Source organism: Oncorhynchus mykiss, chromosome 15 (genome assembly GCF_013265735.2).
Source record: "Oncorhynchus mykiss isolate Arlee chromosome 15, USDA_OmykA_1.1, whole genome shotgun sequence".
In the NCBI taxonomy this organism is placed as follows: Eukaryota; Metazoa; Chordata; class Actinopteri; order Salmoniformes; family Salmonidae; genus Oncorhynchus; species Oncorhynchus mykiss.
The window spans coordinates 79,863,617-79,880,750 of record NC_048579.1 but is presented as its reverse complement, the minus strand read 5'-3'; the positions used below and the strand labels follow the sequence as shown (position 1 = coordinate 79,880,750).

At 47.6% G+C, this 17,134-nt stretch overlaps 1 protein-coding gene across 5 annotated transcripts in view; it reads right to left on the bottom strand.

The window, feature by feature from the left end:
- Positions 1-380: 380 nt before the first annotated feature.
- The window catches only part of LOC110511598 (rho GTPase-activating protein 8), a 40,973-nt gene continuing 24,219 nt past the window's right edge, over positions 381-17,134 (bottom strand). For all 5 annotated transcript variants that reach the window (XM_036945479.1, XM_036945478.1, XM_036945480.1 and 2 more), the window contains 6 exons: positions 16,339-16,449; positions 16,130-16,203; positions 15,457-15,534; positions 13,155-13,283; positions 6,380-6,483; positions 381-1,343 (listed from right to left, as the gene is read on the bottom strand). In XM_036945479.1, the coding sequence (XP_036801374.1) occupies positions 1,146-1,343; positions 6,380-6,483; positions 13,155-13,283; positions 15,457-15,534; positions 16,130-16,203; positions 16,339-16,449 (694 nt within the window). In that variant the 3' untranslated portion in view covers positions 381-1,145. The remainder of the gene's footprint in view (positions 1,344-6,379; positions 6,484-13,154; positions 13,284-15,456; positions 15,535-16,129; positions 16,204-16,338; positions 16,450-17,134) is intronic.

Below are 17,134 nucleotides of genomic sequence, written 5' to 3'. Positions count from 1 at the left end.
TGTTCCTATAGACCCAGTAAGGCCAGCAGGTTAATGTTCCTATAGACTCAGTAAGGCCAGCAGGCTAATGTTCCTATAGACTCAGTAAGGCCAGCAGGTTAATGTTCCTATAGACCCAGTAAGGCCAGCAGGCTAATGTTCCTATCGACCCAGTAAGGCCAGCAGGCTAATGTTCCTATAGACTCAGTAAGAACAGCAGGCTAATGTTCCTATAGACTCAGTAAGAACAGCAGGCTAATGTTCCTATAGACCCAGTAAGGCCAGCAGGCTAATGTTCCTATAGACTCAGTAAGGCCAGCAGGCTAATGTTCCTATAGACCCAGTAAGGCCAGCAGGCTAATGTTCCTATAGACCCAGTAAGGCCAGCAGGCTAGTCTTTAAAAACATGTTTTTATTGGTATGTAACTGTTATGAAAGTTGTTTTGTCAATTTAGTTTTGTATTTAAACTTTAAATGTTTACATGACACTGTATCAACATGTCCCCATGGGGCCAATGAAGTCAGTCAGTTGTGCACCAAAACAAACTGGATTATGTCACAGGAGAAAGAAAAGGAACAGATTCTGGGAGCCATCTTGTTTCAGCAGCAACAGGTGGTTGGGGGACATTCTTCAAAAACAGGTCATCCCAGTAGACAATCACAGCGTGTCTGTTTTGTTGGTTTGAGTAGCTGGGTGTTGGGCTGTGCAGTGGAGCCTGTCCGTACGGTGGTGGGCTGGTACCGGGTCTGGTACCGGGGCTGGTATCAGGTGGTACCGGGGCTGGTATCGGGGGAAGGTATCAGGTGGTACCGGGGCTGGCATCGGGGCTGGTATCAGGTGGTACCGGGGCTGGCATCGGGGCTGGTATCAGGTGGTATCGGGGCTGGTATCAGGTGGTATCGGGGCTGGTATCAGGTGGTATCGGGGCCGGTACCGGGGCTGGTATCGGGGGAAGGTATCAGGTGGCATCGGGGCTGGTATCAGGTGGTATCGGGGCTGGTATCAGGTGGTATCGGGGCTGGTATCAGGTGGTATCGGGGCCGGTACCGGGGCTGGTATCGGGGGAAGGTATCAGGTGGTATCGGGGCTGGTATCGGGGCTGGTCCCGGGGCTGGTATCAGGGCTGGTATCAGGGCTGGTATCAGGGCTGGTATCAGGGCTGGTATCAGGGCAGTACCTCTGCTTGTGGGCAGCGGGAGCTGAAGACTGTATGGTAATGTTCTATAAGGATCTCAGTGAAGATGTTGAGCGGTGTTAGAGATGTCAGAGAGACAGAGCCCTGAGAAGGCCAGGACAGATTGACACCAAACACACAAGCCAGGTTGGAGGGAGACATCTTGTTGATGATACTCTGCTGAGAGACCTGGAGGAGGAGGGGAAGAGAGAGAAAGTGTTTACACTTGATCCTGACTAAACAGACTGCCTGCCATTCAACCTGTCAGAAGGATCACAGAGTACGATCCTGACTAAACAGACTGCCTGCTATTCAACCTGTCAGAGTACGATCCTGACTAAACAGACCGCCTGCTATTCAACCTGTCAGAGTACGATCCTGACTAAACAGACTGCCTGCTATTCAACCCGTCAGAGTACGATCCTGACTAAACAGACTGCCTGCTATTCAACCTGTCAGAGTACGATCCTGACTAAACAGACCGCCTGCTATTCAACCTGTCAGAGTACGATCCTGACTAAACAGACCGCCTGCTATTCAACCTGTCAGAGTACGATCCTGACTAAACAGACTGCCTGCTATTCAACCTGTCAGAGTACGATCCTGACTAAACAGACTGCCTGCTATTCAACCTGTCAGAGTACGATCCTGACTAAACAGACTGCCTGCTATTCAACCTGTCAGAGTACGATCCTGACTAAACAGACTGCCTTCTATTCAACCCGTCAGAGTACGATCCTGACTAAACAGACTGCCTGCTATTCAACCTGTCAGAGTACGATCCTGACTAAACAGACCGCCTGCTATTCAACCTGTCAGAGTACGATCCTGACTAAACAGACTGCCTGCTATTCAACCTGTCAGAGTACGATCCTGACTAAACAGACTGCCTTCTATTCAACCTGTCAGAAGGATCACAGAGTACGATCCTGACTAAACAGACTGCCTGCTATTCAACCTGTCAGAGTACGATCCTGACTAAACAGACCGCCTGCTATTCAACCGGTCAGAGTACGATCCTGACTAAACAGACTGCCTTCTATTCAACCTGTCAGAGTACGATCCTGACTAAACAGACTGCCTGCTATTCAACCTGTCAGAGTACGATCCTGACTAAACAGACCGCCTGCTATTCAACCTGTCAGAGTACGATCCTGACTAAACAGACTGCCTGCTATTCAACCTGTCAGAGTACGATCCTGACTAAACAGACTGCCTTCTATTCAACCTGTCAGAAGGATCACAGAGTACGATCCTGACTAAACAGACTGCCTGCTATTCAACCTGTCAGAGTACGATCCTGACTAAACAGACCGCCTGCTATTCAACCGGTCAGAGTACGATCCTGACTAAACAGACTGCCTTCTATTCAACCTGTCAGAGTACGATCCTGACTAAACAGACTGCCTGCTATTCAACCTGTCAGAGTACGATCCTGACTAAACAGACCGCCTGCTATTCAACCTGTCAGAGTACGATCCTGACTAAACAGACTGCCTGCTATTCAACCCGTCAGAGTACGATCCTGACTAAACAGACTGCCTGCTATTCAACCTGTCAGAAGGATCATAGAGTACGATCCTGACCCCGTCGGCCCGGTCTGATAACCCGTCCACCGGTCCGATAACCAGTCCCCCGGTCCGATAACCAGTCCCCTCTCGGCCCGGTCCGATAACCAGTCCCCTCTCGGCCCGGTCCGATAACCAGTCCCCTCTCGGCCCGGTCCGATAACCAGTCCCCTCTCGGCCCGGTCCGATAACCAGTCCCCTCTCGGCCCGGTCCGATAACCAGTCCCCTCTCGGCCCGGTCCGATAACCAGTCCCCTCTCGGCCCGGTCCGATAACCAGTCCCCTCTCGGCCCGGTCCGATAACCAGTCCCCTCTCGGCCCGGTCCGATAACCAGTCCCCCGTCAGCCCGGTCCGATAACCAGTCCCCCGTCAGCCCGGTCCGATAACCAGTCCCCCGTCAGCCCGGTCTGATAACCAGTCCCCCGTCAGCCCGGTCTGATAACCAGTCCCCTCTCGGCCCGGTCTGATAACCAGTCCCCTCTCGGCCCGGTCTGATAACGTGTCTAACAGAACCCAGGAGAGATCTGACTAGATGATACAGTCTAATACAGTGTCACCATATGAACCTGCAACGTTCCAGACAAGCAGCATTATATTATCAGCATGGGAAGTGAATGTAAAGTCTCAGAGAGTGAAGCATTAGTCTGTCTCCTGGAGAACTTTATACATAGCCCTGGGAGTCCTTACAATCTGGATCAGAGCAAGCCCTCATCCCAAATGGCTCCCCTATACCCTATGGGTCCCTGGTCAAAGGCAGTGCACTATATAGGGGCCAGGGTGCTGTTAGGGACACATCTCCAGCCGTCCTGTCTGAGGCCTTGTGGGTTAGTTCTGGCTAAGGTTGGTTAGTTAAAGGTCAGTGTGAACGGAGAGAGAGGGGTTTTCTCTACATTGAAACCTATTGAAACCTCAGCATTTCACATGGGAGAAAAGGGGGAAGTGGGTTTGATTTCTCTCAACAGTGGACTATTATTGTAGTGGTCTGTTTTTGTTGGTCAGGCCTTTTCTAAAATGTCTACACGGCATTCATATAGCTGTGCATTTGGTTTAACAGACAAAAACAAAAACTGTCATTTTCAGCTAAATTTATTCAGTGGGCTTTGAGATGTCTCATCTTAAGGACATTACATTGTGTAAAGAGTCTGTCTCCATATGTAGAACAAAGCCCTTTGAGATGTTATGGCGGTTGTGTTGTGTGTTGCCGTGCGGTGTTGTGTCATGTTGTGTGTTGCCGTGCGGTGTTGTGTCATGTTGTGTGTTGCCGTGCGGTGTTGTGTCATGTTGTTGTGTGTTGACGTGCGGTGTTGTGTCATGTTGTTGTGTGTTGACGTGCGGTGTTGTGTCATGTTGTGTGTTGCCGTGCGGTGTTGTGTCATGTTGTTGTGTGTTGACGTGCGGTGTTGTGTCATGTTGTTGTGTGTTGACGTGCGGTGTTGTGTCATGTTGTTGTGTGTTGACGTGTGGTGTTGTGTCATGTTGTTGTGTGTTGACGTGCGGTGTTGTGTCATGTTGTGTGTTGCCGTGCGGTGTTGTGTCCTGTTGTTGTGTGTTGCCGTGCGGTGTTGTGTCATGTTGTTGTGTGTTGCCGTGCGGTGTTGTGTCATTTTGTTGTGTGTTGCCGTGCGGTGTTGTGTGTTGCCGTGCGGTGTTGTGTGTTGCCGTGCGGTGTTGTGTGTTGCCGTGCGGTGTTGTGTGTTGCCGTGCGGTGTTGTGTCATGTTGTTGTGTGTTGCCGTGCGGTGTGTGTTGCCGTGTGGTGCTGTGTGTTGCCGTGCGGTGTTGCGTCATGTTGTTGTGTGTTGCCGTGCGGTGTTGTGTCATGTTGATGTGTGTTGCCGTGCGGTGTTGTGTCATGTTGTTGTGTGTTGCCGTGCGGTGTTGTGTCATGTTGTTGTGTGTTGCCGTGCGGTGTTGTGTCATGTTGTTGTGTGTTGCCGTGCAGTGTTGTGTCATTTTGTTGTGTGTTGCCGTGCGGTGTTGTCGTGCGGTGTTGTGTGTTGCCGTGCGGTGTTGTGTGTTGCCGTGCGGTGTTGTGTCATGTTGTTGTGTGTTGCCGTGCGGTGTGTGTTGCCGTGTGGTGCTGTGTGTTGCCGTGCGGTGTTGTGTCATGTTGATGTGTGTTGCCGTGCGGTGTTGTGTCATGTTGTTGTGTGTTGCCGTGCGGTGTTGTGTCATGTTGTTGTGTGTTGCCGTGCGGTGTTGTGTCATTTTGTTGTGTCGCCGTGCGGTGTGGTGTTGTGTTGTCGCCGTGCGGTGTTGTGTTGTCGCCGTGCGGTGTTGTGTGTCGCGGTGCGGTGTTGTGTGTCGCGGTGCGGTGTTGTGTGTCGCGGTGCGGTGTTGTGTGTCGCGGTGCGGTGTTGTGTCATGTGGTGTTGTGTCATGTTGTGTGTTGCCGTGCGGTGTTGTGTCATGTTGTGTGTTGCCTTGCGGTGTTGTGTCATGTTGTGTGTTGCCGTGCGGTGTTGTGTCATGTTGTTGTGTATTGCCGTGCGGTGTTGTGTCATGTTGTTGTGTGTTGCCGTGCGGTGTTGTGTCATGTTGTTGTGTGTTGCCATGCGGTGTTGTGTCATGTGGTTGTGTGTCGCCGTGCGGTGTTGTGTGTTGCCGTGCGGTGTTGTGTCATGTGGTGTTGTGTCATGTGGTTGCCGTGCGGTGTTGTGTCATGTGGTTGCCGTGCGGTGTTGTGTCATGTGGTTGCCGTGCAGTGTTGTGTCATGTGGTTGCCGTGCGGTGTTGTGTCATGTGGTTGCCGTGCGGTGTTGTGTCATGTGGTTGCCGTGCGGCGTTGTGTCATGTTGTTGTGGGTTGCCGTGCGGCGTTGTGTCATGTTGTTGTGTGTTGCCGTGCGGCGTTGTGTCATGTTGTTGTGTGTTGCCGTGCGGCGTTGTGTCATGTTGTTGTGTGTTGCCGTGCGGCGTTGTGTCATGTTGTTGTGTGTTGCCGTGCGGCGTTGTGTCATGTTGTTGTGTGTTGCCGTGCGGCGTTGTGTGTTGCCGTGCGGTGTTGTGTGTTGCCGTGCGGTGTTGTGTCATGTTGTTGTGTGTTGCCGTGCGGCGTTGTGTCATGTTGTTGTGTGTTGCCGTGCGGCGTTGTGTCGTGTTGTTGTGTGTTGCCGTGCGGTGTTGTCGTGCGGTGTTGTGTCATGTTGTTGTGTGTTGCCGTGCGGCGTTGTGTCATGTTGTTGTGTGTTGCCGTGTGGTGTTGTGTCATGTTGTTGTGTGTTGCCGTGCGGTGTTGTGTCATGTTGTTGTGTGTTGCCGTGCGGTGTTGTGTCATGTTGTTGTGTGTTGCCGTGCGGTGTTGTGTCATGTTGTCGTGTGTTGCCGTGCGGTGTTGTGTCATGTTGTTGTGTGTTGCCGTGCGGTGTTGTGTCATGTTGTTGTGTGTTGCCGTGCGGCGTTGTGTCATGTTGTTGTGTGTTGCCGTGCGGCGTTGTGTCATGTTGTTGTGTGTTGCCGTGCGGTGTTGTGTGTTGCCGTGCGGTGTTGTGTCATGTTGTTGTGTGTTGCCGTGCGGTGTTGTGTCATGTTGTTGTGTGTTGCCGTGCGGTGTTGTGTCATGTTGTTGTGTGTTGCCGTGCGGTGTTGTGTCATGTTGTTGTGTGTTGCCGTGCGGCGTTGTGTCATGTTGTTGTGTGTTGCCGTGCGGTGTTGTTACCATGTTCAGGAAGCAGAGCAGGTACTTCAACACCATGTAGTTGTGTTCTGGTAGTCTCTCTAGGATGTGTTTACAGGTGGTCACTCGTAGACTGCTCTCCACTCCTGGAACAACAAGCTGTACGTCACACATCACACGTTGAGGTTCTCTTTCTGGTTCAGATACACCGGGTCACCGCGGTCTGTTTCATATGTGACCCACTTCAGGAAGTTTGGCAATTGATACAGATTCCTACTTCACAGTAGAGCCATTAAATTAGTATATTGATGCAGGTTCCTACTTCACAGTAGAGACGCTAAATTAGTATATTGATGCCGGTTCCTACTTCACAGTAGAGCCGTTAAATTAGTATATTGATGCAGGTTCCTACTTCACAGTAGAGCAGTTAAATTAGTATATTGATGCAGGTTCCTACTTCACAGTAGAGCCGTTAAATTAGTATATTGATGCAGGTTCCTACTTCACAGAAGAGCCGTTAAATGAGTATATTGATGCAGGTTCCTACTTCACAATCATCTGGGATCTGGAGATATGAATTCCAATGTTGACCTAAACTAGGATATGCTTAAAACCCCGGCCGTCCTATAATCTAAGCTAGATGCCCTCCATCTCACACAAATTATCAAGGAACCTACCAGGTACAACCCAAAATCCGTAAACATGGACATCCTCATAGATGATATCCTGACCAACTTGCCCTCCAAATACACCTCTGCTGTCTTCAACCAGGATCTCAGCGATCACTGTACTGTGCAGCCATCTTCATCAGCCTGGCCAAGGCTTTCTACTCGGTCAATCACCACATTCTTATCGGCAGACTCAATAGCCTTGGTTTCTCAGATGACTGCCTCGCAGTATATATCAATGATGTCGCTCTTGCTGCGGGTGATTCCCTGATCCACCTCTACGCAGACGACACCATTCTGTATACTTCCGGCCCTTCCTTGGACACCGTGCTAACTAACCTCCAAACAAGCTTCAATGCCATACAACTCTCCTTCCGTGGCCTCCAGCTGCTCTTAAATGCTAGTAAAACTAAAAGCATGCTCTTCAACCGATCGCTGCCACCACCTGCCCGCCCGTCCAGCATCACTACTCTGGACGGTTCTGACTTAGAATATGGGGACAACTACAAATACCTAGTTGTCTGGCTAGACTGTAAACTCTCCTTCCAGACTGACATTAAGCATCTCCAATCCAAAATTAAATCTAGAATCGGGTTTCCTATTTCGCAACAAAGCCTCCTTCACTCATGCTGCCAAACATACCCTCGTAAAACTGACTATCCTACTGATCCTTGACTTCGGTGATGTCATTTACAAAATAGCCTCCAACACTCTACTCAGCAAATTGGATGCAGTCTATCACAGTGCCATCAGTTTTGTCACCAAAGCCCCATATACTACCCACCACTGAGACCTGCGACCTGTATGCTCTCGTTGGCTGGCCCTCGCTTCATATTCGTCTACATTTGCACACACTGTACATAGACTTTTCTATTGTGCTATTGACTGTACGTCTGTTTATGTGTAACTCTGTGTTGTTTTTGTCGCACTGCTTTGCTTTATCTTGGCCAGGTCACAGTTGTAAAGGAGAACTTGTTCTCAACTGGTCTACCTGGTTAAATAAAGGGTTAGAGTTTATATATATATATATATATATACAAACATACACACACTGCTCAAAAAAATAAAGGTAACACTTAAACAACACAATGTAACTCCAAGTCAATCACACTTCTGTGAAATCAAACTGTCCACTTAGGAAGCAACACTGACTGACAATAAATTTCACATGCTGTTGTGCAAATGGAATAGACAACAGGTGGAAATTATAGGCAATTAGCAAGACACCCCCAATAAAGGAGTGATTCTGCAGGTGGGGACCACAGACCACTTCTCAGTTCCTATGCTTCCTGGCTGATGTTTTGGTCACTTTTGAATGCTGGCGGTGCTTTCACTCTAGTGGTAGCATGAGACGGAGTCTACAACCCACACAAGTGGCTCAGGTAGTGCAGCTCATCCAGGATGGTACATCAATGCGAGCTGTGGCAAGAAGGTTTGCTGTGTCTGTCAGCGTAGTGTCCAGAGCATGGAGGCGCTACCAGGAGACAGGCCAGTACATCAGGAGACGTGGAGGAGACCGTAGGAGGGCAACAACCCAGCAGCAGGACCGCTACCTTCGCCTTTGTGCAAGGAGTAGCAGGAGGAGCACTGCCAGAGCACTGCAAAATGACCTCCAGCAGGCCACAAATGTGCATGTGTCTGCTCAAACGGTCAGAAACAGACTCCATGAGGGTGGTATGAGGGCCCGACGTCCACAAGTGGGGGTTGTGCTTACAGCCCAACACCGTGCAGGACGTTTTTCATTTGCCAGAGAACACCAAGATTGGCAAATTCGCCACTGGCGCCCTGTGCTCTTCACAGATGAAAGCAGGTTCACACTGAGCACATGTGACAGACGTGACAGTCTGGAGACGCCGTGGAGAACGTTCTGCTGCCTGCAACATCCTCCAGCATGACCGGTTTGGCGGAGGGTCAGTTATGGTGTGGGGTGGCATTTCTTTGGGGGGCCGCACAGCCCTCCATTTGCTCGCCAAAGGTAGCCTGACTGCCATTAGGTACCGGAGATGAGATCCTCAGACCCCTTGTGAGACCATATGCTGGTGCGGTTGGCCCTGGGTTCCTCCTAATGACAGACAATACTAGACCTCATGTGGCTGGAGTGTGTCAGCAGTTCCTGCAAGAGGAAGGCATTGATGCTATGGACTGGCCCGCCCGTTCCCCAGACCTGAATCCAATTGAGCACATCTGGGAAATCATTATCTCGCTCCATCCATCAACGTCACGTTGCACCACAGACTGTCCAGGAGTTGGCAGATGCTTTAGTCAAGGTCTGGGAGGAGATCCCTCAGGAGACCATCCGCCACCTCATCAGGAGCATGCCCAGGCGTTGTAGGGAGGTCATACAGGCACGTGGAGGCCACACACACTACTGAGCCTCGTTTTGACTTGTTTTAAGGACATCATGACATCAAAGTTGGATCAGCCTGTAGTGTGGTTTTCCACTTTAATTTTGAGTGTGACTCCAACTCCAGACCTCCATGGGTTGATAAATTTGATTTCCATTGATAATTTGTGTGATTTTGTTGTCAGCACATTCAAATATGTAAAGAAAAAAGTATTTAATAAGAATATTTCATTCATTCAGATCTAGGATGTGTTATTTTAGTGTTCCCTTTATTTTTTTGAGCAGTGTATTTTTTTGAGCAGAGCACCTGGTTAAATAAAGGGTTAGGGTTATATATATAAATACCTGGTTAAATAAAGGGTTAGGGTTATATATATAAATACCTGGTTAAATAAAGGGTTATATATATATATAAATACCTGGTTAAATAAAGGGTTAGGGTTATATATATAAATACCTGGTTAAATAAAGGGTTAGGGTTATATATATAAATACCTGGTTAAATAAAGGGTTAGGGTTATATATATATATATATAAATACCTGGTTAAATAAAGGGTTAGGGTTATATATATATATATATATATAAATACCTGGTTAAATAAAGGGTTAGGGTTATATATATATATATATATAAATACCTGGTTAAATAAAGGGTTAGGGTTATATATATATATATATATATATATATATATATATATATATATATATATATATATATAAATACCTGGTTAAATAAAGGGTTATATATATATATAAATACCTGGTTAAATAAAGGGTTATATATATAAATACCTGGTTAAATAAAGGGTTAGGGTTTATATATATATATATAAATACCTGGTTAAATAAAGGGTTATATATATATATAAATACCTGGTTAAATAAAGGGTTATATATATAAATACCTGGTTAAATAAAGGGTTATATATATAAATACCTGGTTAAATAAAGGGTTAGGGTTATATATATAAATACCTGGTTAAATAAAGGGTTAGGGTTATATATATAAATACCTGGTTAAATAAAGGGTTAGGGTTATATATATATAAATACCTGGTTAAATAAAGGGTTAGGGTTATATATATATAAATACCTGGTTAAATAAAGGGTTATATATATAAATACCTGGTTAAATAAAGGGTTATATATATATAAATACCTGGTTAAATAAAGGGTTATATATATATAAATACCTGGTTAAATAAAGGGTTATATATATAAATACCTGGTTAAATAAAGGGTTATATATATAAATACCTGGTTAAATAAAGGGTTATATATATAAATACCTGGTTAAATAAAGGGTTAGGGTTATATATATATATATATAAATACCTGGTTAAATAAAGGGTTATATATAAATAAATACCTGGTTAAATAAAGGGTTATATATCTATATAAATACCTGGTTAAATAAAGGGTTAGGGTTATATATATAAATACCTGGTTAAATAAAGGGTTATATATATAAATACCTGGTTAAATAAAGGGTTATATATATAAATACCTGGATAAATAAAGGGTTAGGGTTAAATATATATAAATACCTGGTTAAATAAAGGGTTATATATATAAATACCTGGTTAAATAAAGGGTTATATATATAAATACCTGGTTAAATAAAGGGTTAGGGTTATATATATAAATACCTGGTTAAATAAAGGGTTATATATATAAATACCTGGTTAAATAAAGGGTTATATATATAAATACCTGGTTAAATAAAGGGTTATATATATATATATATAAATACCTGGTTAAATAAAGGGTTATATATATATATATATATACCTGGTTAAATAAAGGGTTATATATATATATATAAATACCTGGTTAAATAAAGGGTTAGAGTTATATATAAATACCTGGTTAAATAAAGGGTTAGGGTTATATATATATAAATACCTGGTTAAATAAAGGGTTATATATATATAAATACCTGGTTAAATAAAGGGTTATATATATATAAATACCTGGTTAAATAAAGGGTTAGGGTTATATGTATAAATACCTGGTTAAATAAAGGGTTATATATATATATAAATACCTGGTTAAATAAAGGGTTAGGGTTATATATATAAATACCTGGTTAATTAAAGGGTTATATATATAAATACCTGGTTAAATAAAGGGTTAGAGTTATGTATATAAATACCTGGTTAAATAAAGGGTTAGGGTTATATATATAAATACCTGGTTAAATAAAGGGTTAGGGTTATATATATATAAATACCTGGTTCAATAAAGGGTTATATATATAAATACCTGGTTAAATAAAGGGTTATATATATAAATACCTGGTTAAATAAAGGGTTAGGGTTATATATATATAAATACCTGGTTCAATAAAGGGTTATATATATAAATACCTGGTTAAATAAAGGGTTATGTATATAAATACCTGGTTAAATAAAGGGTTATATATATATAAATACCTGGTTAAATAAAGGGTTATATATATAAATACCTGGTTAAATAAAGGGTTAGGGTTTATATATATATATATAAATACCTGGTTCAATAAAGGGTTATATATATAAATACCTGGTTCAATAAAGGTGAAATAAATAAATAAAATAAAAATGTTACAGCCAAGGAGACTGGTCTGGGATCTGGAGATATGAATTCCAGTGTTACATAATGGAGCCCAGTTCAGCCAAGGAGAAAGCACTGAGTTATAAGGAAAAATACAGGATGCTCCATGGCTTTCCATGATTGGCTGAGATAAGGGATAATATGGGTACTGATTAACTTTTAACGCTCAAATGGTTGGAACCCCGCGTCTCCATGGTTACATGGGGGAAGTCCATCTATAGACCCCCCTTTTCTATTATTCTATTGGTGCTGCTCTGTTTGAGGGAGGTGCTCTTGATTCAGCTGCCCTGCGTGCCGGCTAGACAGTGTTCCCATTTAGAACCATTTCACATGTCTGAAGGTACAAACTCTCGTCTACGACGAGAGAGAGCCGCCGCGCCAACGACGAGAGAGAGGAGCCGCCGACGAGAGAGAGCGCCGCCGCCGCCGACGATGAGAGAGAGCCGCCGCGCCGACGACGAGAGAGAGCCGCCGCCGCCGAGAGAGAGCGCCGACCGCCGCCGATGATGAGAGAGAGCCGCCGCGCCGACGACGAGAGAGAGGAGCCGCCGACGAGAGAGAGCGCCGCCGCCGCCGACGAGAGAGGAGCCGCCGCCGACGAGAGAGGAGCCGCCGCCGACGAGAGAGAGCCGCCGCCGACGAGAGAGAGCCGCCGCCGACGACGACGAGAGAGAGCCGCCGCCGCCGACGACGAGAGAGAGCCGCCGCCGACGACGAGAGAGGAGCCGCCGCCGCCGACGAGAGAGGAGCCGCCGCCGACGACGAGAGAGAGCCGCCGACGACGAGAGAGAGCCGCCGCCGACGAGAGAGGAGCCGCCGCCGACGAGAGAGGAGCCGCCGCCGACGACGACGAGAGAGAGCCGCCGCCGACGACGAGAGAGGAGCCGCCGACGATGACGAGAGAGCCGCCAACGATGACGAGAGAGCCGCCAACGATGACGAGAGAGCCGCCAACGATGACGAGAGAGCCGCCAACGATGACGAGAGAGCCGCCAACGATGACGAGAGAGCCGCCAACGATGACGAGAGAGCCGCCAACGATGACGAGAGAGCCGCCAACGATGACGAGAGAGCCGCCAACGATGACGAGAGAGGAGCCGTCGTCATGTGACATTTTAAAGAGATGGGTGGAGCTAAGGCTTAAGGGGGCGTTTGAACGTTGCCGACAGAGAACTCAGACCGAGCTAAAGCCTCGGAACATGTACTTACGGACTACGTCCTGTATCTGGTGGTAGAGGGGGAAGGTGAGCAGAGGTTCAGGAAGCTCTCTGAGGAAGGTCTTCAGGATGACAGCAGGCGCGTGGATGTCTCCGTACTGCTCGAACACCACTGGCTTCCCTGAGGAGGGGAGACACAGACCTGATATCAGACTGAGCTTCCCTGAGGAGGAGAGAGAGACCTGATAACAGACTGAGCTTCCCTGAGGAGAAGCGACAGAGACCTGATAACAGACTGAGCTTCCCTGAGGAGAGAGAGACCTGATAACAGACTGAGCTTCCCTGAGGAGGAGAGAGAGACCTGATAACAGACTGAGCTTCCCTGAGGAGGAGGAGAGAGAGACCTGATAACAGACTGAGCTTCCCTGAGGAGGAGGAGAGACAGAGACCTGATAACAGACTGAGCTTCCCTGAGGAGGAGAGAGAGACCTGATAACAGACTGAGCTTCCCTGAGGAGGAGGAGAGACAGAGACCTGATAACAGACTGAGCTTCCCTGAGGAGGAGAGAGAGACCTGATAACAGACTGAGCTTCCCTGAGGAGGAGAGAGAGACCTGATAACAGACTGAGCTTCCCTGAGGAGGAGAGAGAGACCTGATAACAGACTGAGCTTCCCTGAGGAGGAGGAGAGACAGAGACCTGATAACAGACTGAGCTTCCCTGAGGAGGAGGAGAGACAGAGACCTGATAACAGACTGAGCTTCCCTGAGGAGGAGAGAGAGACCTGATAACAGACTGAGCTTCCCTGAGGAGGAGGAGAGACAGACCTGATAACAGACTGAGCTTCCCTGAGGAGGAGGAGAGACAGAGACCTGATAACAGACTGAGCTTCCCTGAGGAGGAGGAGAGACAGAGAGTTGTGCTCTTCTTTCTGCACATAGTCTGTTATCAGGTCTCTGTATAGCTAGTCTAACTGAGCAGCTAAAAACCTGGACCACAGATTCATCCTCTGACTGATGGCGGCCATTGGACTTCTTTATCAATACTGAGCACAGCGGACGTCTATCTGAGTCCAGAGTAAAACCATTCCATGGACAACCCTGACGCAAACACTACATTCAAACTATTGAAATGGAATCATAGATTGTTATCATTGTCATGTTTTCTACAAATCTCTCTCTGTACTGTATCTAGTGTGTGGTTGATTGACTCTACTTGTTGTCAGACAGTACGTGGTTTGACTCATGGAAACTCAGTCTGTTGGCCTGCTGCAGTCAACAGATTCTACATGTTGTCAGACAGTACGTGGTTTGACTCATGGAAACTCAGTCTGCTGGCCTGCTGCAGTCAACAGAAGTCTGGGGGGACATGGGGCTGTGGTGTGATGTCATCTGAGACAGAGGAGATGGAGGTTGATCTGGATTATTATTGATCTCTGCTTCCTGGTAGTGAGAGATAAAAGCCCCGCCTCCGCCTCCGGGAGACCGACCCCCGCCTCCGGGAGACCGACCCCCGCCTCCGGGAGACCGACCGACCCCCGCCTCCGGGAGACCGACCGACCCCCGCCTCCGGGAGACCGACCGACCCCCGCCTCCGGGAGACCGACCGACCCCCGCCTCCGGGAGACCGACCGACCCCCGCCTCCGGGAGACCGACCGACCCCCGCCTCCGGGAGACCGACCGACCCCCGCCTCCGGGAGACCGACCGACCCCCGCCTCCGGGAGACCGACCGACCCCCGCCTCCGGGAGACCGACCGACCCCCGCCTCCGGGAGACCCCCGCCTCCGGCCCCGGGAGACCCCCGCCTCCGGCCCCGGGAGACCCCCGCCTCCGGCCCCGGGAGACCCCCGCCTCCGGACCCGGGAGACCCCCGCCTCCGGACCCGGGAGACCCCCGCCTCCGGCCCCGGGAGACCCCCGCCTCCGGACCCGGGAGACCCCCGCCTCCGGACCCGGGAGACCCCCGCCTCCGGACCCGGGAGACCCCCGCCTCCGGACCCGGGAGACCCCCGCCTCCGGACCCGGGAGACCCCCGCCTCCGGACCCGGGAGACCCCCGCCTCTGGCCCCGCCTCGGCTCAGAGTTCCAGCTCCTCTACCTTTGGTTAAAGAGCTTATAGGAGGTTATAAAGGTTCCATCTCACCCTGGTTGTAGAGCTAATAGAGGTTATAAAGATTACTATGGAGGTTATAAAGGTTATTATGAAGGTTAGAGAGGTTATTATGGAGGTTAGAGAGGTTATTATGGAGGTACGAGAGGTTATTATTGAGGTTATAAAGGTTATTATGGAGGTTAGAGAGGTTACTATGGAGGTTATATAGGTTATTGTGGAGGTTATAAAGGTTAATTCTCACCCTGGTTGTAGAGCTTCTGGACGTCCTTGATGAGCTGAACACGAGCGGACCTCCTGAAGATACCTTCTGTCTGGAGGCCTGAGGAGAGGTGGGAGGGAGTGAAAGGCTTCAACTACTATTACTGTAAAGGTCCTGTACCTGATCCAAGGTTCTATCAGACAGCTCCTACCTCAACAACTATTACTGTAGAGGTCCTGTACCTGATCCAAGGTCCTATCAGACAGCTCCTACCTCAACAACTATTACTGTAGAGGTCTGGTACCTGATCCAAGGTTCTATCAGACAGCTCCTACCTCAACAACTATTACTGTAGAGGTCCTGTACCTGATCCAAGGTCCTATCAGACAGCTCCTACCTCAACTACTATTACTGTAGAGGTCCTGTACCTGATCCAAGGTCCTATCAGACAGCTCCTACCTCAACAACTATTACTGTAGAGGTCCTGTACCTGATCCAAGGTCCTATCAGACAGCTCCTACCTCAACAACTATTACTGTAGAGGTCTGGTACCTGATCCAAGGTCCTATCAGACAGCTCCTACCTCAACTACTATTACTGTAGAGGTCCTGTACCTGATCCAAGGTCCTATCAGACAGCTCCTACCTCAACAAATATTACTGTAGAGGTCTGGTACCTGATCCAAGGTCCTATCAGACAGCTCCTATCTTCTTACCTTTGTCTTTGAGATAAGCCACAGTCTGGGACATCACAGGAGGGATCATAACTCCCTGGTTCTTCTCAGCAATACTGGGAACAGAACACGTCTAGTTCAGTAGGCTTGCAGTATGGTACATCATATTAGTTGGCATAACCACGGTGGAAATATGGAGCGGCTAAGGGGGGGTAGGGGACGAATAAAGGGGACTCAGCTAAAATACTCACTATTGCAGGCTGACTCCAAACTGCTGAGTGGGCAGAGGAGGTCTGGGGGGAGGAGTCTTAGATGAGGGGTGCAGACCTCCCTTCTGGGCCGCCTGCAGCCTCTCGTCATGCCTGTCGTAAATACATGGTCATGTACAGTTGAAGTCAGAAGTTTACATACTCTTAGATTGGAGTCATTAACAAAGTTCTTGTTAACAAACTATAGTTTTGGCAAGTCTGTTAGGACATCTACCTTGTAAATGACAAGTAATTATTCCAACAATTGTTTACAGATTATATCACTTATAATTCACTGTATCACAATTCCAGTGGGTCAGAAGTTTACATACACTAAGTTGACTGTGCTTTTAAACAGCTTGGAAAATTCCAGAAAATTATGTCATGGCTTTAGAAGCTTCTGATAGGCTAATTGACATTATTTGAGTCAATTGGAGGTGTACCTGTGGATGTATTTCAAGGCCTACCTTCAAACTCAGTGCCTCTTTGCTTGACATCATGGGAAAATCAAAATAAATCAGCCAAGACCTCTGGAAAAAAAATGTTGCCCTCCACAAGTCTGGAACATCCTTGGGAGCAATTTCCAAACGCCTGAAGGTACCACGTTCATCTGTACAAACAATAGTATGCAAGTATAAACACCATGGGACCATGCAGCCGTCATACCTCTCAGGAAGGAGACGCATTCTGTCTCCTACAGATGAACGTACTTTGGTGCGAAAAGTACAAATCAATCCCAGAACAACAGCAAAGGACCTTGTGAAGATGCTGGAGGAAACAGGTACAAAAGTATCTATAT